At 39.7% G+C, this 22206-nt stretch overlaps 1 protein-coding gene and 1 long non-coding RNA gene across 4 annotated transcripts in view; one reads left to right on the top strand and one right to left on the bottom strand.

The window, feature by feature from the left end:
• tsen54 (TSEN54 tRNA splicing endonuclease subunit) overlaps positions 1-11818 on the bottom strand; it is a 31053-nt gene extending 19235 nt beyond the window's left edge. For 2 of the 3 annotated variants that reach the window (XM_039739935.1, XM_039739936.1), the window contains exons 1-7: positions 11671-11818; positions 9594-9752; positions 9357-9420; positions 6725-6808; positions 6091-6189; positions 3200-3252; positions 457-555 (exon numbers count right to left, since the gene is read on the bottom strand). In XM_039739935.1, coding sequence (XP_039595869.1) covers positions 457-555; positions 3200-3252; positions 6091-6189; positions 6725-6808; positions 9357-9420; positions 9594-9752; positions 11671-11735 — 623 coding nt within the window. In that variant the 5' untranslated portion in view covers positions 11736-11818. Of the gene's footprint in view, positions 1-456; positions 556-3199; positions 3253-6090; positions 6190-6724; positions 6809-9343; positions 9421-9593; positions 9753-11670 lie in introns of those variants that run through there. The other variant, XM_039739937.1, reaches the window with a different exon arrangement.
• A 63-nt stretch (positions 11819-11881) lies between these two features.
• LOC120517541 lies at positions 11882-21624 on the top strand. The gene is made up of 3 exons (XR_005631048.1): positions 11882-12029; positions 12119-12265; positions 21063-21624. It is a non-coding gene; the product is annotated as an uncharacterized LOC120517541 (long non-coding RNA).
• The last annotated feature ends 582 nt before the right edge of the window (positions 21625-22206 follow it).

Raw genomic sequence — 22206 nt, 5'->3', positions numbered from 1 at the left:
TGCGTGCTGCGACAGGTAGAACTGCCCGCTGCACCATGCAGTCCCTACATTGATGGATTGAAGGCAGGACCCCAGTGGTTCACATGACCATCACCATCTAATTCTTTCATGCGAAGCCCGAAAACCATGAGGAATGATTAAGATCACTGATGTTAAGTAAAATGCCCAGTGGGGGTTAAGTGATCTCGTGGCCTCGGAACCCCTGCAGATTTTGGTTTTTTTTTCTTCAGCCCTTTGGAGTTTCTTTTGTTTTTCTGTCCCCTCTCGGCCATCAGACCTTACTTTATTCTTTTTGTTTTTTAGAAACCTTTCTTTCCTCATCCTGTAAACCACTTTTGAGTTATACCCTTTGTATGAAAAGTGCTATATAAATAAATGTTATTAAACAAAAAAAGGCAACCTTGAGTTTGGAAGGCAGCATAAAGTCTCAGTAATCACGTATTTTGTATCCGGTACCTGGCACTGACACTTCTCTTCCGTTTGCGCTGCTGCTTGCTCTGCTTTTCACGCTTGTGCACCAGGTTTAGTCGTCTCTCATAAACGGAAGGAACAGCACTGAATGAGAGAAAAAAACTCTGCTTTTTTATTTCAATTACAGTTATGACAGACTTCTTATAGCTGTACAGGTCTTACTTTAACTAAAGAATCATAAAAAGACGATAACTTTACAAAATGCAGGATCACCTATAATGGACTATATACAATGTAATAAAAAGGCTCACCTCCTACTGTAAGTAATTTCCTTTAGAACGTTATTTCTACAGTCATGTGAAAAAGTACGTACAGTAAAACCTCGATTATCCATCACTCGATTAACCATCAGGGCCACATGTCATGCCGCAGTTACATACTTTCGAGTTTTAATAGCATTTCATAGCTTTTTTTCTTTTGCTATAATTAATCTATACATTGTTATGGCCGATAAACGCATGTGGGTGATGTTGGGATTGTCACAAAAACCAGAAAATATTAAACATTTGCGAAATGCGAAAAGTGTTTCAAGTATTTCTTCAATTTACAGAGTAGGAAAAATAGTGAACGATAAGCGTGATGCTGACAAAACTAAAAAACGTGTTGAAAATGGAAATCACTGACGGTAAAGTTATTTTGTATTAATGTTCTTCTGTATTGTAATTTTCTTTGTAAATTCTGTTACGTTTTGTTAATTTATTGTGATGTGCAGGCAGATTGTAACGTGCCATGTGGGAGCAGAAAGGGTGGAATAAATGCTGTAAGTGATGGGACTGGGCAAAGGGTTTCTGTTCCATGAGGTCCGGACACGCCTCTTAGGAGATGACTGACAGGAGATGTTAGAAGAAAAAGGAAGGTGCGGCAGAAGGAAGTTTTGAGTAGGGAGTAGGAGTGTTTACGTTATAAGTGGCAAGAGATAAACTGATTGGTAGGGAAAGCTTTCTTTTATTGTTTTGGAGGTGTGCTACTTAACCCAGATAATGGAGTATAAGAGACAGGACACCGTTTGTTAAAGAACAAAGACTCTAAATAAAACACAGAAAACTCCAGTACCTGCAAGTTGTATTTGCTTATTTCGCTGGTCATTACAATACTACAATTAATTAATTTTGTTAATAGAGTTTTGTTTTGTAGAAAAATACGACTATTCATTAAACTAAACTACTGTATATCATTTTTAAAGTAGCTATTCTGGTATCTGTCTTGACTTGGATTCTCCACCCTGAACTGATAATCGAGGTTTTACCATACCATTACATTTATTTTCTTATTTTTGACATATGTGGATATATCAAGAGTTGATCTTCATTTAAACAGTATTTACAAATAAAGTTGATATAACTGAAAAAAATAATACATTTTTGAATTTGCAATAATTTAATGAAAAGTAAACAGATACACATTTTCCATTTGAGGAAAAAGTAATTGCCCCCTAAAGAAGGCATTTCCTATGGCTGTCGAGTAGACAACGACATCGGTTTAGTGAAAGTTTTTCCCACTCTTCCATGCAGAATTCTTTTAGCTGTGTGATATTTGTAGTTTCTTATGTTCAGCATCTCAGTAGGAATCAGATCTGGACTTTCACTTGGCCATTCCAGAACCTTACATTTCTTTCCTTTCAGCCTCCTTGGTGGATTTACTGGTCATGGTTAGGGTCGTTGTCATGTTGCAGGGTCCACTTTTGGTTGTGCTTCAACTTTTTGACAGATGCTCTCATGTTATTCTTAAATACCCTCTGGTACAATGAAGAATTCATAGTGCAGGCTATGACGGTGAACTACCGAGGCCTTAAAAGAGCAAAGCAGCTCCAAACAAGAACATCTCCACCACCATGCTCTATATTTGGTATTAGGTTCTTCTGGTCAAATGTTGTCTTTGGTTTTTGCCAAATATGTCTTCTGTTACTGTGGCCAAAAATTCTATCTTTGCCTCATCTGTGAAATGCACATTGTTACAGAAATCCTGGTCTTTGCCTAGGTGTTCATGGGAAAAACTTTAGTCTTGCCCTGATGTTCTTTGTGGACAGTCTTCCTGGAACATCTCCCACATACAGGGTGGTCCAGATCTAGTTATGCAGATCCAGATTGCCTGGATGACTTTGAGTTATTTGGGGATGATTCCAGTTCAGCGTGAAGACGATTCTTCATGTCGTCAGTTCATACACTTCTCGATGGTCCGGGATTTTTTGGGTGATTTTCTATGTAATAAACTTAATAAGTTATAGCGTAATGAAAATTGCATAATTACAGTAGATCTGGACCACCCTATAGATCTAATTTGTGCAGCCTCTTTCTAATGGTAGACTTGTGCACCTGTAGGCCGCATGATGAAATATTGAGTTTCTTAAGAGACAATTTTCAGCTTCTTACATTCAGCTCTCAGGTTTAACTTTGTGAGGTGGCCTGGCAGTTCAAGATGGCAGAAATCTTCTCCACTTGCAGATGATCTTCCAGAAAGTGGAATGGATGATTTCCAATCGTTCAGAGATCTTTTTAAATCCCTATCTAAACATAGGTATGTAGAATCTTCTTTCTAGAGACCTTGGAAAGCACTTTCAATTTCAGAATGGTGCTAAAGCACACACGTCCATGATAAAGAACAAACCAAACAAAATGCCCGAGGCACAGCAATTCAGCAGTGTTAGTTACTGTGCTCCGTAACCACCAACAACTATTTTATTTCATTTCTCTCAGGCGCCATTAGAATGCAACTTGAATACAGACATTACCTTGAATCAAATCTGTTCACTATATAACCCAGTCTCTTCAAATGGCTGAACACCTTTAGATAAACAGGGAAAGAGGCAGAAGTAAGGGAACTTAACACAAGCTTCTGTTTGTCATTAACACTCGGCAGTGACAGCATTCTGGTGCACGAACACAGTTTCAACATGGACACGATACACCAAAAACAGTGACAGAGCCTAGTAAACAGGGTGTTGGAGAAATGAACAGAACTTTTTGGAAAAGAAAAGGAATTTTCTTCTAATTTTTAAGAAATGGCCCTCTGTAACTACCTATTTTTGCTTTTTGATGATGAAAATACCTTGTTATTAAAAAGCAGCTTATCCACTAATGCTCTGACATTTGCTTAAGAATTATTTGATAATTAGTTTAAGTAGAAAGTGTAATTACCTCTGCTACTTGGCTAAGCATGTTCTTGGGGACAGCGGCTACCATAATGCACATATAATATCAAAAGCTTTTTCTAAGGCAGTGCATCCCAAACTCAGTCCTGGGGACCCATGGTGGCTGCAGGTTTTTGTTCCAACCAGATTAATAATCAGTGACATCACCTGATAACACTAATCTCATTTAATTAGCTGGTATTTTTTCCCTATTGCAGTCATATGAAAATGTTTGTGGACCCCTCTCAGCCTGCATAATAATTGACTCTCCTATTCAACAAAAAAGATAACAGTGGTATGTCTTTCATTTCCTATGAACATCTGGGGTGTTTTCCAAACAAAGATTTTTAGTGAAGCAGTATTTAGTTGTATGAAAATTAAATCAAATGTGAAAAACTGGCTGTGCAAAAATGTGGGTCCCCTTGTAACTTTGCTGATTTGAATGCCTGTCACTGCTCAATGCTGATTACTTGGTTGGATGAGCTCATTAAGCCTTGAACCTCATAGACAGGAGTGTCCAATCATGAGTGCTCAAAGGTATTTAAGGTGGTCAATTGCAAGTTGTGCTTCCTTCCCTTTGACTCTCCTCTGAAGAGTGACAGACAGCATGGGATCCTCAAAGCAACTCTCAAAAGATCTGAAAACAAAGTTTGTTCAGTCTCCTGGTTTAGGGGAAGGCTACAAAAAGCTATCTCAGAGGTTTAAACTGTCAGTTTGAATTGTAATCAGGAAATGGAAGGCCACAGGCACAGTTATTGTTAAACCCAGCAGGTCTGGCAGGCCAAGAAAAATACAGGAGCGGCATATGCGCAGGATTGTGAGAATGGCTACTGACAACCAACAGTTCACCTCCAGAGACCTGTAAGAACATCTTACAGATGGTGTATCTGTAAATCGTTCTACAATTCAGCGCAATTTGCACAAAAAACATCTGTATGGCAGGGTAAGGAGAAAGAAGCCCTTTCTGCACTCACGCCACAAACAGTCGCTTGTTGCGTGCAAATGTTCATTTAGACAAGCCAGATTCATTTTGGAACAAAGTGCTTTGGACTCATGAGACAAAAATTAACTTATTAGGTCATAACAAAAAGCGCTTTGCATGGCAGAAGGATAACACCGCATTCCAAGAAAAACACCTGCTACCTACTGTCAAATTTGATGGAGGTTCCATCATGCTGTGGGGCTGTGTGGCCAGTTCAAGGACTGGGGCCCTTGTTAAAGTCGAGGGTTGAATGAATTCAATCCAATATCAACAAATTCTTCAGGATAACTTTCAAGCATCAGTCACAAAGTAGAAGTTACACAGGGGTTGGATATTCCAACAAGACAATGACCCAAAACACAGTTTGAAACCTACAAAGGCATTCATGCAGAGGGAGGTGTACAATGTTCTGGAATGGCCGTCACAGTCCCCTGACTTGAATATCATCGAAAATCTATGGGATGATTTGAAGCAGGCTGTCCATGCTCAGCAGCCATCAAATTGAACTGAACTGGAGAGATTTTGTATGAAGAATTGGTCAGAAATACCTCCATCTAGAATCCAGACACTCATCACAGGCTATAGGAGGTGTCTAGAGGCTGTTAGATTTGCAAAAGGAGGCTCAACTAAGTATTGATGTCATATCTCTGTTGTGGTGCCCACATTTATGCACTTGTCTAGTTTTGTTATGATGCATATTTTCTGTTAATCCAATACACTTAATGTCACTGCTGAAATACTACTGTTTCCATAAGGCATGCCATATATTAAAAGGAAGTTGCTACTTTGAAACCACAGCCAATGAGAAACAAAAATCCAAAGAATTAAGAGGGGTTCCCAAACTTTTACAAATGACTGTATTCTACATTAAGAAAAACACTGCAGCATGACTTTTAAATTTATAAGACATTTAGTAATAACAGGCTGAAATTTTAAAACAGAATACATATGAGTGCTCAGACTCTGCCAGTACCAATCCTACCTCTCACAGTTAACACAATGAACACTGGGAGAGGCTCACACGAATGACGTAACATAAAATGGCGTGTTTTTGATTGTTTTTTGCAAGGCGAGTGATGTACTTGATAATTTGGACATCGTTAAAACAACAATCAAGATATTATCGTGGACGATACATATCACACACTGTAGATTTAATTTTAAATGGATAAATTTGACCAATTTGTCAATTTACATTCTATATTTCAAAATGACACAGTGAAAATATATTTTCAGAAAGCTTTGCAAGATTTATTACAAATCAAAATATAAATATTACGAAATCTAACTCAGTATCAAAAAAAAACAAGATTAAATCCATTGTGATTCAATGTTGTATAACAATAAAATGTGAAAACTATCAAAGGGGGGGGTGAAAACTTTTTATAGGCGCTGTATTTTCATGCAGTATTCTATACTCCTGATTCTTTAATTAAGGTGAAGTGCTGAGTCAGATCTTACAACATAAAATGCATCTCTAATGTAACAGACACTTGGTTTAAAGAATTACCAGGTACTCTAGCAAGGAGATGGTCTTGTCACCCAACAGCAGCTCATACCCTTCTTGTATGGACAGAGGCAAATCCCTGTAAAACACCTCGACGCTTCCCTAAGAAACAAAGCCAGAAGAGAAAGAAATTACCAGGGTTGTATACGTCACCTTCAGCTGGAGCAAACATCCATCCATCCACTATCCAGCCCGCTATATATCCTAACTACAGGGTCACGAGGATCTGCTGGAGCCAATCCCAGCAAACACAGGGCGAAAGGCAGGAAACAAACCCCAGGCAGGGCGCCAGCCCACTGCAGGGCACACACACACACCAGGGACAATTTAGAATTGCCAATGTATCTAACCTTTGGACTGTGGGAGGAAACCCACGCAGACACGGGGAGAACATGCAAACCCGGGCTTCCTAACTGTGAGGCAGCAGCGCTACCCACTGCGCCACCGTGCCGCCCCTGGAGCAAACACTCTAAAGTAAACCAAAAAAAAAAAATATGGAGCACAATATAATTAAACATTGTATAAACACTTAGTTTAGCTTAATAAAAGACAACAGCAGCACTGGTTAAGCCTGTTTATTGGATATGAATGGCAAAGAACTTTATGGGGATTAATACACTAATTGTCAAAAACTCACACATTCCATTAGGAACAGGGCTTCCTCTGGCAGGAGAAACTGCTTTCCTTCATCAGCATAGCCCATTGTCTGCCAGAATTTACCCTAAGGAAAAGGGAAATAATAATTATCTTTATGCTCTTTACTGACAAATATGCCCAAAGCTGCAATAACATAAAAACATAGCTTTGGGGATCAGTTTTGTTCTTACAGGTATGTGCATAATTCATTCAAATACATTCTAGAAGGTGATGTAGCATGTTATGTTATCCTCACATACGCTGGAAATCCTATACCTGTATAACAATATAAACCTTCCTTTACAACCGACAAGCTAAACCTCAGAGAAGTAGCCATGGACCTTCTAACTACAGTGCAGCCATCTGATTAACTTCAATGCACCAAAGATGTATCTTTACAGTGGACCCTTGACTTGCGAACTCAATTCTTTTGCGAGGGCTGGTTGTAACTCAAGTTGGTTGTAAGTCAAGACTATTTTTCCCATAAGAAATAATGGAAATACCCATAATGCACTCTGAACCTCCCACAGCAACACTTACTTAACCTTTTCATAATAAAAAAGGGTTTGATAATGTGCATAATCTACCAAAATACCAATAATTTTTCTAATGTACTAACCAAAAAGTTATAAAAAGTGCCTAGCCTACCAGAAACAATTTCATACTGTACTCACCATTTAATTTGACATCTTTGGGCTGCAGGAAGGGAGGAGGAGGAGAATGAAACGGAAGGTGGTTATTGTTTAGAAGGAGCTTCCTTATGCAAATCTTTTCTTTGTAAAATTGTCGAGATGGTGAATTTCGACATGCTGTACATATTAGCGAGATCGGTCACACGAACACCACTCTCATATTTCCGTACAATTTCCTTCTTCGTTTCGATTGTGATCGCTGTTTCTCAAGCTAATAATGACAGTAGTCGAGCACTCAGTTCAAAGCTGGCCGTGTTGTGAACTGCTGTAATAATACAGTCCAAAGCAAGCCGGTGCTGACTCAGCCTGATGATATCATCATGTGCCGCGCCAGCCCGCTAGCTAACATCCCTTAACAATCACTTTCTTTACCTTCGTTACCTTCTCTTCTTTCCTTAGCAATTATGCGGACTTGCTGGCCATGGTCTTAGTGAATTATATATATAGATAAATCACTGCACTGACCGAAATTATGTCCACAAACACATGTATCTGGGCTCCGACTGACGCTTACGAACGCTCTCGGCTGTTTGTTTACAATCGCACAAGCGGATACACGTGACCGCATTCGGGTCGTAACGCAAGATGTTGGTCATAAATCAAAACAAAAATTTTGGTCGTAAGTCAAGTTGTTTGCATGTCAGGCCGGTTGTATGTCAAGGGTCGACTGTATTTATTAAAATAAACATTCCTGCAGCCATCTTGAGCTGGTGCAGTACAACAACACAGTGGTGCTGCCTCACTAATCCGGCATATTTTGTTTGGAATCCCACAATTGGCTGCTGTCTCAGGAACAAGAAAGAAACGATTGCGACCAGAAGATGAAACGTTGTCAAAACATAAGATTGTTCAAACAAAATTGAGAGTCAAAACCAAAAATCAAAGGATGGATTCTATTTAACCCAAGGATCCAACACAAATGCACACACCAGTAAGGGAAGGTTTTCTTATACAATCTCGGGAACATAAAGCCTGTCAGAAAAGGACACCCTACCCTCCATTACCAGGCAAACCGCACTCATTCAGACCAGGCCTACATAAAGTTTCCAATCAACGTATCAAGCATGACTCTGGGATGCAGCAGCATAGTGGAGTAACCAGATAAATACAACACTGACAAGGGAACAATGTGCATACTAAACATGGACTGATCCTTGAACCCTAGATCTATGAGTCAGCAATTGCTAAACAATAAGCTTCACAAATTTATAACAAGTAAAATGAAATGTTATGTAACAATTGAAATCTCTTTAAAGGAAGGTATGTTCGGGAGGCAAGCTGGTGCAGTGGTAGAGCTGCCACCTCGCAGTAAGGAGACTAGCGTTCACTTCATCTGGGGGTTCCTACGTGGAGCTTGCATGTTCTCACAATGCCTGTGTGGGTTTTCTAAAACAGTGGTAGTTTCACCCCATGATCCAAACAGATGCAGATTGGGGGAATTGGTGTTGCTAAATTGTCCCTAATAATAATTATTTGCATTAATATAGAGCTTTTCTCATTACTCAAAGCGTTCAGCAATTGCAGGTTAAGGGCATTGCTCAAGGGCCCAACAGAGCAGAGTCCCTTTTGGCATTTACCGGATTCGAACCTGCAACCTTCCAATTGCCAGTGCAGATCCTTAGCCACAGAGCCACCACTAGTGAGTCGGTGAGTGTTAACCCTGTGATGGACTGGCATCCTACTCAGGTTTTGTTCCTGCCTTGCACTCTGTGATTGCTGGGATAGGCTCCAACTGCCCCGTGACCCTGCCCTTGATATGTTAGGTTAAGAAGATTAATGAATGAATGAATGAATGAATTGTCAGCTGCTTCAAGCGTGGGATGGGATGCCTAGAACATTTAGCTCTTTCATTTTTCCATGTTCATAGAGGACAAACAATTCCTCTCTATCTGAATATTTTCCTGATGTAAAAACCATAAATTTGCTACCTAGAGCACTTACTGCAGGAGTCTTCAGCGCCACTGTAACATCCTCAGGTTTCCATTCAGCTTTCACAAGGCTGCCTCTAGTGGAGAAAAAAAAAAACACACATGGAACCAACGTTGAGTGGCCTGGGGAATTAACACAGTGCCAAATCTAAAGCCATGGGGAAAAAACAAGGTTGCGGAAAAGTGCTTCATTTTCTCCGTGTCAGCTTGAACAGCTTACTAGGTAAAACTGTCAATCGTGTTTACTCACTGTCTCTCAACCCGCTCCTCTGAGAGCAGTTTCCAGTGTTCTCCCAGGCTACATTGCAGTCTTTCTACCTGCTCCTCTGACCCATCATATAGAAATTCCTTCTGGCCACGAGTAGGAATCTTGTGGTCTCGTGTTCGGACTGAAAACAGTTCAGAAGGGCTGTGAATGTAATAATAATTTTTTTAAAATTAGATACAATATATACAGTACCTACAAGGTTAAATCAAGAAGTATCCACACTCTTCTGGTAATTCTGCTCGGGTTGGCTATACAGGTTTCCCTTGCACATGTGGTAAAGATTTGGCCGTGATCGGTCAATTTTACTCTTGACATTTTCTGGAAGTAAACATGGCTGGTCTACTTTCTGTTTGCACCACAGAAAACCAGTGAGCAGTGATCTGCTTTCTATGGGCTGAAGGTGAACCAGGGGGCTGAAAAATCGGGAAGCTGATTTAAACGTTCAAGGCCGCTCATAAAAATCTTAACAAATGCCTCATAGGCAGGGCAACCAACACAACTCTGACTTGTAAAGGGGAATCAAAACATAGAATCTTTATAAATTAGAGAGTTTTTGGGGTATAATCTGATACTATTGGGGTATCTATCAAAAAAAAAAAAATTTAAACAAAAGCAAAAAGGAACTGCCAACAAGACAATCCAAGATTAGCAAATCCCAAAATACACTTTCATAGAAAAACCAAGAAACTGAGCAGAAAGTTCAAATCAAATCCAAATCAAAAAGCAACACCCTTACTCAATATCAGCAGCAGTGACATCATGGTGGCCCCGCCTCTTGGGGAACCACCCACAAAGAACATCAGCATAATTAAAGGGATAAAGACCAAGATATAACCTTCTGGCATATAACAACAAAGAAAGGAACCACATCCCCCTTGTCGTCACCTATAACCCACATCTTGAAGAGCTTGGCGAAATTGTAAAAGAACTTCAGCTGGTACTAAATAATGACAGCACGCTGAGAGATGTATTCCCAGAACCAACATACAGACAACCACCTAACCTAAAGCAACTAAATTGCCTTAAGCTACCTGAGTGAACCAAAAAAAAAAAATGATACATCTCCCTTCCTATAAAAAAAGATGTGAAACCTGTGCTCACCTTTATAATACACATCACGTAGTTATTCCACACTGCTGACAACATTGCATAAAGGGACTACACTTCCCAGCAGGCACCACAGTGTTATGAAATAGCAAAAACAAAAAGAAACGAGGAAGGGCCAAATACTTTTTCAAGGCACTGTATAAACCTGGCCTAAAACAAAACACCAAAGTTGTAGATTTTCATTTGAATAACTGAAATGTGTGCACCTTCGTTGCAGAAATATATGTTGTGAGCCACTGATGTATCTCCTAGTATATTTTATTCATTGTAGAAATTTAAAATGTAGTACAATTTTAATCTGGTGGCATCAGCTAACATGTACGTCAATTTGTGGAGTTTTTTTTTAATTTACATAGTTTGGAAGAATTGTGCAAATTAATATTTACATATGTCTCCTTTTCAGGTTCCTCTTTTATAGCACTTCGTCGTTATGGTGTTGGTGAATGGAAACTGCCCATCCAATTATTTACCTGACTGTTATCTCTACGAGGGGACCCCCCCACACCCTCGAGTACCACTTATTGTGGTACAACAGCCCAGTTACATAACAGGCTTTAGCCTGGTCAACCAAGATTCAACACGGACATTATCCATCTACTTTCTGACGCAGCTCGGTGCCCATCTGGAATGCGATGGACACACTGCTGGAATTATCTCGTGCCACGCTCGCTCACGTGCCCGCAGGCATTGACGCCGAGCTGATCAAACCCACCAGCTTACAACCCTGGATAACTCATACTATAGCCCAAATTATGAGGCTGGATGAATTAAACTGAACGTAAAACTGCGAACTTCATGGATAAACAAACCGCACACACAGCTAGCAAACGAAAGCGATGGCAGCCATCTGACACAAGAGCGCGCGCGCTCTGCAACACCAGGCGGGCCCCAGCAAGCACGTGGCTACCCTCCTGCACGTGACACTCGTTTAGTACGAAAGACCGCCAATCACCTCAGCAATTCGTCAGTCCACGCGCCGCCACTGTCGACGGCACTTCGCTCCTCCGCTTCTGCCATCGTTCAGCGGAGACTAGATGGCTGTCAGCCGCCGCACCGTCACCGACTCCCGTGTGCCGCCTCGCAAGTGTCGCGTTTCTACAACCGGGTCGTCTCGGCGAGAGTCTCCGCCTCATGCGGCTTGCCCGCATTCTGCTGGGTCCTAATGCGAATGGCTGCCTAGTCAAAAAATGCGCTCCGACACTGCAACCAACTTTGAAGATGCGCCATCCCGTTGTGACAAAATGAAATAATTAAATTCGTAAATAAATACTGTGAAACGTGAGAATAAATAAATACGAACAACATGAAAATGTGAGTACAAGCAATTGTGTCGAATCATCATTTATTTTGATTATTTCTTTTTATATCAATTTAATTAGTTTTTCATTTATTTATTTCAGTGACACCGCACACAATATGAAATAAGTCCTGCAATCTCAAGTCAAGTGGCTTTATTGTCATTCCATCCTTACTCACTACTGCAGCATATAACGCCCCTTGGACTGGTGTGCAACGTATACACAGACAAAAGGACAAAAACAATACAGGTAAACAAAATACTTTACTATAAAAAGATAAATAAATAATAAGTAAGTGAATAGATAGTAATCATTTTGAAAAGATAGCAATAAATAACTAAAAATAGTAGTAACCAGTGTAACAAATGTTCAGTACAGTACAGTGTATAGTTAAGCTTCTAATATCAAATCTGAGGGCAGGGGGCAGTAAAGAGTTCATTGTCTGGTCAGCCGTGGGGTAGATGCTGTTACAGAACCTGGAAGAATATTGGTTCAGATACTGTGGTGCTTTCTGCCAGATGAAGGTGAGACAAAGAGGCAGTATGAAGGGTGGAAGCGACCCTTCACAATGCTGCAGCCAACACTTTATAAAGATGTCTTAAATGGAGGGCAGAGAGATCCCAACGATCTTTTCTGTTGTGTGTACAATCCGTCGTAGGACCTTATGGTCAGAGTCGCTGCAGTTCCCAGACAGTGATGGAGCTAATCGGAATGCTCTCAGTTGTGCCCCTGTGGTGAGATCAGGGGAAGGTAGGCTTGCCTTCTTCAGCCACTGAAGGAAGTAGAGACACTGCTGTGCCTTCTTGGCTATGGAGGTGGTGTTAATTGACCAAGTACGGTCAGCTGCCAGCTGCACAACGAAGAATTTGGTGCTCTTGATGAATTGCACCACAGAGCCCTCAGTGTGTAATGGGGTGTGGACAGTGTTGGCCTTCCTGAAGTCAACAATCATCTCTTTTGTCTTGTCAACATTTAGAGACAGATTGTTGTACCTGCACTTCATTCTATAAGTGGGCTCATCCCCATTGCTGATGAGATCAGTTCCATACCACCACCACCATTATTGTTGTGCCATCCTCAAACTAGTTGATGGTGTTAGCACTGCATACAATCAGAGTAAACAGAAATGCGCTGAGTACACAATTCTGGGGGGCAGCAGTGCACAGCATGACGGTACTGGAGAAGGTATTTCTGATGCCAACTGCCTGGAGTCTCTCTGTCAGGAAGTCCAAGATCCTGTTGGTTAAGGAAGTGTTGTAGCCAAGCAGATTCAAGTTCCTTGTGTGTGTCTGAGGGATGATGAGGTTAAAAACTGAAGTCTATGAAAATGAAAACTGTCATATCCACTTATCAAAGTTAAGTACTATATATATTGCAGTGTTTCATAAACTTTGTAGGACTGCAGAAAAGTATTTAAAAATATTTTGATCCTCAGAACCCCTATGAAAATTAAAAAGGGAAATTATAAAAGGTCAATTTATCCATCCATTTTCTAACCCGCTGAATCCGAATACAGGATCACGGGGGTCTGCTGGAGCCAATCCCAGCCAACACAGGGCACAAGGCAGGAACCAATCCCGGGAAGCGAACCCAGGTCTCCTAACTGCGAGGCAGCAGCGCTACCACTGCGCCACCGTGCTGCCCAGGTCAATTTATGTGAAAGCTATTTAAATCAATAATATATTTATAAATATATACATATACAGTATGTTTTTATGGTAAATGATGTAACAATAAAAACTGATCTGTGTTTCAAGCATTGTAAATGTAATTGAGAAGGATGGGTTGCTATTGTATGACACAAATCATCATGTAAGGTTTGCTAAAGATAGCGTTAATGTCGGTGTCATACAGTATTTAGCCTATTTAGAGTTTTGTTTTCATTACTGTGACAGTTGAAAATCTACTTTCATGCATGCATGTAGAAACAAACTGGAGCAGGATCCCAAATGCTTATTCATTTAAACAACCTATAGTTTTCTCAAAGTAGACTCATCTTTAAATATTTTAACATAAAGTCCAAGGAAGGATCAGTTAACCGTTTTCCTTCCATTCTTAAACTAAAAATCGAGAACTCACAAAAACAAAAAACTTCTCTTTTGTTTGAGCATTTAGGAAACGTAATCTTGAACTACAACTAATGACATTTTGTAAATGATTGATCACAATAAGTTTTGGTTGTTTAAAATCGTTAACTTCATTTCTTATTTCTGATTCATTCATTTGGTCAGTTTAATTTTGAAGTTACCACAACAGTTGAGTTCAATTCTTGGTATGTCTTGTCATGTCATGCCATTTTGTAACCCACTTAATCCAGACCAGGGTTTGTATCCAGAGTTGTATTTTGCTGTTGAATATTGTTTTGTGTGTTTCCTGAAGTGTTAACTATTTTTTTAAATGCTGAGGTATTCCTGCAAGATAACATAACTTCTAATTTGAATCTGTATCTTTTTAGAATTGCACAAGATCACAGTTTTTGTTTGACAGGAATATAATTATTTTTGACCTCACAAAACTAGTAAACATCAGCAAATAATAATAACAAAAAGAAATCTAACTTGAGTTGTTTGTTTGTATTGGTAATTAAAAAATGTTATTTTAAAGCATTTAGTTTAATTAATGCACAGACGAACAGTGATACCTACCACACTGCATGCATCAAACACCAGAGATGCTTATTGACTATCATGACAGAGAGTGGAACCTCTGGTTTCTGGTTTGGCTGAGCTCAGATAAGTGCAGCAAGAGATGTATTCAGTACTGCATCAAATTCAGGCTCTTCATTGATCATCCCTAATTTTTTAGTAGCTACAGCTCATACAAGACATTATGGAACTTCAAAAGTAATTTGCAGAACCCTAGGGATCCACTGATCACAGTTTAAGAAACACTGCTGTAGCATTCACTGATTTAGCAATCAAGAAATAGCAATTGTTAGAGCCCGACCTTGTCACTTTGATGAGTGAAAGTGATTATTTCATGTGGCATGTGGTGTCACATAGAAAGAACTTTATTTGTCCCCAGGGGAATTTTGGCTTTATACAGAAGCTCTTTAAATAAATAAATGCATAAATAAGTAAATAAATACACATAAACACACACATTGGTCTGAACACACACTGGAATGACTCTAAAGCAAGAAAATTCAGAAGAAATAGAGTTCTGACTTGGCTGTCATAGTCAGAGTGGGGCATTATGCAGACTTATTACTGTTGGTATAAGGAAGCCCCCGTAGTGTTTCTTCACACAATTCTGCTGAATAATTTGTAGAATGAAAGTCCTCAGTGTTACTCTGTCGGAGAGAGGATGTGCAGCATTGTTCATAATGGCACTCAGTTTTGTTTTAATTCTGGCCTTTGCAACGACCTCCAGGGTGTCCAGAGTGTGTCCCATGATTGAGCCTGCCCTCTTAATTAGCTTGTTGATTTGGTGGGCCTCTCTTGAAGTAATGTTACCAGATTAGTACACCACAGCACAGACAAATCGCACTGGCCACTACAGAGTTATAGAAAATGTAAAGGATGTTGAGCCTTCTCTTGATTGGATTAAAGTCACTTTCAGTTACAAAATGAACGTCTTTTAATGGTGGATTCTTTTGTTCATCTTATTTGTCATCCCTTTATTTATAGGTTTTTGTCATTGCTTGAGTTCACTTTGCACCTTTTGGCTCAGGTGTTCTGCAGAGTGGCCCCTGGAGAGATGTCACTTCACCTCCGATGTAGACCTTAGTTATCAGATAAAGTCCAGGCAGATCCTGGTACAAACTGGAGTTCCATAACTTAGTTTGGAATGCAAGTTGACGGAGGCGCAGCTGGATGCCAGCATCCCTGTTAAATCTCATTTCTTAACAGGCCTGGTGTACCACAAATGCCTAGCAGAATGAACAATGCCCATTTTGTTCTATACCTTCCAGTTCATGTTCTCTGTATCTTGAAAACTAAAATTCAAAAGTCTGAATTAGTGTAAGCCACCCTTGGTGTGTTCATGAGAAATGTGATGATTTACTTAATGATATACAAGTACATAATACACATGAGTAGTTGTAGTAGATATTTGAAATAATAAAATGTGTGCTTCAGTTTAATTGTTTAAAGTCTAAATATTCTTGTTTATAATAGAACCTTGTCATTTTTCACCCTCTGATGGAGGTCCATATTGGGCTAGATCCCCAGTAAAGGATCAAAAATCAATAATAACGCTGTATTCGTATATACTGATCATGAAATAGTCTAAAATGATACTCCACATGCTTAGATTTAAAATGTGTCATTTGTAACCTTCTGAGAGTGGCTTTTTGGAGGGCTCGGATCACTGGTAAAGAATCAAATATCAAAAATATTATCCTGTTCTTGATCAGCAACCTCAAAATGGCGTAAGATGACACCTTACATGCCTATATTATCAATCCCAATTTTTTTCAAAGTTTTGTGAAACTTTGACTGCTTATTTAACTATAGGGGGTGAACCCCTGGGGTCTGTTGATGTGGCCCGCACAATTTGAATTCATTCTGATCATTTTTGTTGAAGACACCTTTTGTTTTACTCTTTAACATAAGGGTGTAATTTCCTACACAAAATTTGGCCCAAAAATGATGTAAAAATTAGGAGTTTTCTGGTCTGTAGGGGCAAACATTGGGGGGAACCCCAAAAAGCTGGACATCTTGCATAACTATACATCAAGATGTGTTGAACAGTATATCACGAGGGGGTGTTTTTATCATTACAGTGCATCATGAAGTTCTGGACCAAAAAAGAATGAATTGATTTCAAAGCGTTCATTCACTCTTAACAATAAAGGTGCAAGAGCAGTTCTTCAGAGTGATGCCATAGGGGAATGATTTTTGGTTCTCTAATGAGCCATCTACATGAAGGTTCAGGAAAGATCCTTTACTTATTTACAACTTCAAAAATAACAATGACTAGATAATAGTAGATGTATAACGTACTAATTGCAGATGTTAAAATGACTCTCGCTGCATACAATAGCACAGGCTTAGCTCAAACTTCTTGAACTGTCAGTACCCATAGGTGGCATACAATATTCTTAAGACTTCTGTTTTTTCAACATATTAAGAAGCTTTATGAACCAATAAGAATACATTTTATAAACAAAGAACCCTTTGCAGAATTAAATGGTTCTTTATCAAGCAATGATTCTATGAGGAACCATACAACCTAGTAAAGTGCCATTTTAGACCCTTTATTTTTTTAATCTTTTTTTTTTTTTGTAATCAGCCCTTTATTGGTGTCAAAAACAAATTAAAAGTGTGAGTCACTTTTATTAACACAACAGGGGATCAGAATCAGGGGAAATTATCTAGTTTGTGTTTTGACTGTTAAGCAGTGTACGTTCTTCGCACTTGATCGCGCACGTTTCGTGCAATTTCCACATGTGGGCACTAGGTGTCACCAGTTCAAAAGAAATGACACCGAGATTGCCTAACCTGTTGGCCGGTCGTCTTCCAGGCTCTGATCTTAAGCAATGTCGTCTTTCTAACTTTTGTCAGCTCCTACTCACGGCATTGTTTTTCTGAGAATAATTGTTGTGAGGAAAAGTTTGGCGCTGGCCTTACCTGCGCCGTAATTCTTCAGGCTGAAGTGAGTGAAGAACACGCTGTTTCCCCAAGCTGGTCGACCCATTAGGTAACGGTGGCTGACGCCTCGGGCGCCTTCCCTCAAATGAGGGAGACCCATGCATACACTTTTTAAAAAAATAAAGGTACCAGAGTTGTTCTTCAGAGCGATGCCCTTAGGGAACCATATTTGTCTCTCAAAAGACTCGTCCACCTGAAGGTTCCAGAAAGAACCTTTATTTATTTGGATCAAACAAGCTCCATACAGTAAATAGCCATGACTAGATGGCAACAGATTTGTAAAATACGAATGAGTCTCTTTATCAGAGTCTTGCTGTGGGTAGCCTACACACATTAAATATTTCATTCTTTGCTACATATTAGTAGATACCATGTTAGCCGTTATGGATGCAATGAGAATTTAAGCAAAATGACACCTTTTATTGGGTAACTAAAATGATTACAATTTGCCAGCTTTCGAGGCAACTGAGCCTGAGGAAGCGGCACGAGTTGCCTCGAAAGCTGGCAAATTGTAATCTTTTTAGTTAGCTGATAAAAGGTGTCATTTTGCTCGATTTCTCATTATTACATATTAGAAAGTTTTTCAAAGCACAAAGAACCAACTTAATATGCAAAGAACCCTCCCCAGAATGAAATGGTGCTTTGTCGAGCAAATGCTCAACAAGGAACCGCACAACCCACATCCTTGTAGTGTCATTAAAGAATTATTATCTTAAAGAGTGCTGAGCTCAATATGGAGCTTATCTACTCTTTAAATGGTTCACGGGTGATTTTGCAGTGCACGCGCTCAGCATTGTGAATGCTTGAGCACTAACGTCGAGTAATTTTAATTAAGTTCAATCCTAAAATCTTCCGAATTAGTGATTCCTGTCGGATATTGTTACTCCTATTGTCTGTCTATCTATCCTTCTATCTATATCCGTCTATCTCATTTCAACGGATCGGCACCCCACCAAGGACTGGTTCTTGCCTTGAGCCGATTGTTGCTACGATACATTATAACCCAGTACTGCAATAAGCAGTTTCAGCAAATGGATGGATGAATGAATGAGGCTTTTGCGAGCTCATAATTAAAGGCTTTTCGTGAGAGGAGCGGTAGCGTCAAGCGGATACGTTCAAGTGCGCTCAGCCTGCGGGGCTCGATGACCTCAGATCGGCCAGTGTGGACACGTGCAGCCGAACACCTTCAAACAGGTAGGGCAAGAGGAGGACGCCATCAGATGTTAATAGGGGTAGCGGAGGAATTCAGGAAGAACCTGCTGTCTTTGAGTTAAGGAACTGCTACTGCCTTGAACTAAATGTGATTTCACACGTTTATTGCTTGACCAGTATCAGGATACTTCCAGTTCAGCCATAGTGCCTTGGGTGTTATTACTACAGGGGACATAAATACTGAGACTTAGACACACAGCTTTATCAGCTTGGAGACTGGAGACACCTCACTTGCCAGACTGAGGAAGCACAAACCTCTGTGATGCCCCACAAGTAACGGCTTTGGAAGAAAGGTTTGCACTATTGGCCCTTGTGTGTGTATGCGTGTGTGTTTTCGTGGTGACCCAGTGATGGACTAGTGCCTGGTCCTGTCTTGTGCCTGATTCTTGCTGGGACAGGCTAAAGCTTCCTTGATTAAGTAGGTTTTAAAATGAGTAGATGGGTGGATGGATAAGTATATGTATTTTGAGTATTTCAGTTTTTCTCAGAAAAACTCGTTCCTTGACATATGTGCACAATGAAAAATTTTGCACATGTTGCAGTGCTATTAACAACAACCAAATCTAAAAAGTAAAAGGTTCCATTTTGCCACTGTTTAATTAGCCAGAAATGCAATTACCAGGGGTAGAAAAGCTTAGTCGACACTTAGCTCAATGATTTTGTAAACTAATTACTGTTGGCACTATTCAGAGTAATATGTCAACGATTGGTAAATTATTTTAGGGAAATATAAAGGGACTAGCTTTACATAAAAGTAAAAGCATTTGGCCCAGTTTTGGTTTAAGCGCAACAGGTGATCAGTGACACCTCAGGCCGCCATCCACCGAGCTTCCAAAGGGCCTCAGAAGGAACTTTAAAAAGATTTAATTTCTCTGTATGATTAGATAGATAGATAGATACTTTGGATAAACAGAGAAAATTCACATCACTGGTCACCTCAAAGAGCCATCCATCCATCCATTTTCAAACTAGATTATCCTGAACTGTGTCATAGGGATTATGGAGCCTATCCCGGGAGGCATATGGCCCAAGGCAGGAACAACACCTGGACAAGGTGCCAGCAGGGTGAACACACACACACACACACACACTATGGGCCAATTTTAGTGATGCCAGTCTACCTAACCTGCATGTCTTTGGACTGTTCAGCCCACAATCCATCTATTATATTTTTGATCTGCTCATCCAGTTATTTATAGCAATTAAACAAGAAACCAGTTGGCAAACCTTTCCCATGACAATAAATAGGACAGATAAGCATATGCTGTAGTAGGACATTAGAGCAGTTGTGATGAGAATACACCATTCAGTCCCAAGCTATTCCATCCTTTCCACCTTGAATGTCCAAACATCGTGTCACGATCTGAAGGTCTCTAAAGTTGTACTCTCCACCATGGTACTTGGTCAATTATTCCATGAGTCTGTGCTCTTTGTTTTACTGGAATGAAATCTGCCATTAAATTTCCAACTGAGCCCTGTGTTCTGTTGTGGAATTACTTTAGAGTAATAACTGGGATCCACTGTTTTAATTCCTTTAATAATTTTAAACATTTCAATCATGCCATTACTTAACCTCTGTCTGCTTTAGTTGACAAGGTTCAGCTCCTTCATTCTTTCCTCATATCTCACAGTCGCTCTTTAGTTGATCTTCTCTGTTATCTCTAGCACTGTTATATCTTTTTTGTAACATGGAGGCCAAAATTGCACACAGTACTGCAGGGTGAGGTCTCAGGAATGTGTTATAAAGCTTAAGCATAACCGCTCATGACTTGTACTCTACATATTAGTACACTATATAACTTAACATTGTGTTAGCTGTTTTAATGGCTTCTGTCCACTGTAGGTAGTGATCAGTCAACTATGAACCCCAAGTCCTTCTCATACGGTGTGTTTTCAGGTTTCAGACCTCCCATTGTGTATTAATTCCTATGTCCTACATGTAATACTTTCATAAGTTTCATCTGCCCAAGACTGTCTGCTGTCCAAGTCTGTTTGTAACAATTTAGCTGATTCTACATTATGTGCCATTCCACCTAGTTTGGTAGTAGTTGGTGTTGTATTGTCACATTGTCACACATGTTATTTAATAGAGACCCAGATCAGCTGGCTACTTACATTTGTTTCCATACCTCCTCACTCCTTTACTGAAATTTTAATGTTAAATAAAAAAATACTAACAAAATCTCAAGTATAAAAAGAAACTTAAGAAAAATCTCACACCACTTTTCTGTTCTTTCTAGTCTGAGAAGGAGAAAATAAAGTGAGGACAATGTCAACAGAAAAAACCACATCAGATCTGGGCATCGCCATTTAATAAACCGTATATAAAGGTACATCTGTTAAAAATGAGTCTTGTGGTGGACTGGCGCCTTGTCTAGAGTTGGCTCCTGCTTTGTGCCCAATGCTGCCTGTAATAAATCTTGGCTGCACCTGCCCACAACTTGAAAATTGAATTCCAGATGATTTATTGATGGATGAACGGATCGATGGAGAAAAAAAAAAAAATCTTCTTCCTTTTCATCTCTTCCCACTTCTGTGTGGGTTTGATGTGTTTGTTTAGACCTCTCCATACAGTTCAAAATAATTACACACTGAGGAGTCTGATATTGGAAAGTGTTCTGTATGAAAAACTTAAAGAGTCCTAGTAGACTTGTTACTGTCCATAGGCAGTATGAAGGGGGTCAATAGCAGGGCTGGATTAAGACGAAACTGGGCCTGAGGCTGCAGCGCAAAAAAAGCATATTTTTTCTCAGCATTGATGCGTGTGCATTCGACACTCACCGTACACGCGCACTCATACTGACCAAGGAGCCTTAATTGCTTGCGATGCAACCAGCCAGCCTTTATTGAACATGAATAATAATAACGACTTAGTATCGTAACAACTCGAGATTAACATCGAACTATGTAACATCAACATTCAATAGCCTGAAATTTCAATTGTCTGAAAAGTGCACTTAATGCAGAAAACCTAACAATGAAATACACAAAATTTCGCAATTCTCTTACGAAACAGAGTAAGAAAAAATTCATTTGCGGAGACAGTGGGTCAAAGCGACTCCATTCAGGCTCTTAAGGGTAAAAATTTGTCCACGATTTAAATTTCATAATAGACCAGAATCCTGTCGAGGATTTTAAAAATTCTAAACATCCATACCGGGCCCGCAGGCCGGCTTTTAGCTTTTACCTTTACAGATAACCATTTAAATAGCCATCGATTTTTACTGTACAACTAACTTTCAAGGTGAAAAATTTACTACGTGGCACTTACCGAACAATAATAAAGTGGCAAGAATCCCCAAGATAGTGCAAAAAACGCAGCTAAATTACTAAGGAAACTGTTTAACGTAAAATTGATAGCATTAACTTGAGATCTTCGGTTAA

The sequence above is a fragment of the Polypterus senegalus genome, chromosome 17 (genome assembly GCF_016835505.1).
Source record: "Polypterus senegalus isolate Bchr_013 chromosome 17, ASM1683550v1, whole genome shotgun sequence".
Lineage (NCBI taxonomy): Eukaryota > Metazoa > Chordata > Cladistia > Polypteriformes > Polypteridae > Polypterus > Polypterus senegalus.
This window is presented reverse-complemented; position numbering and strand designations above follow the sequence as displayed.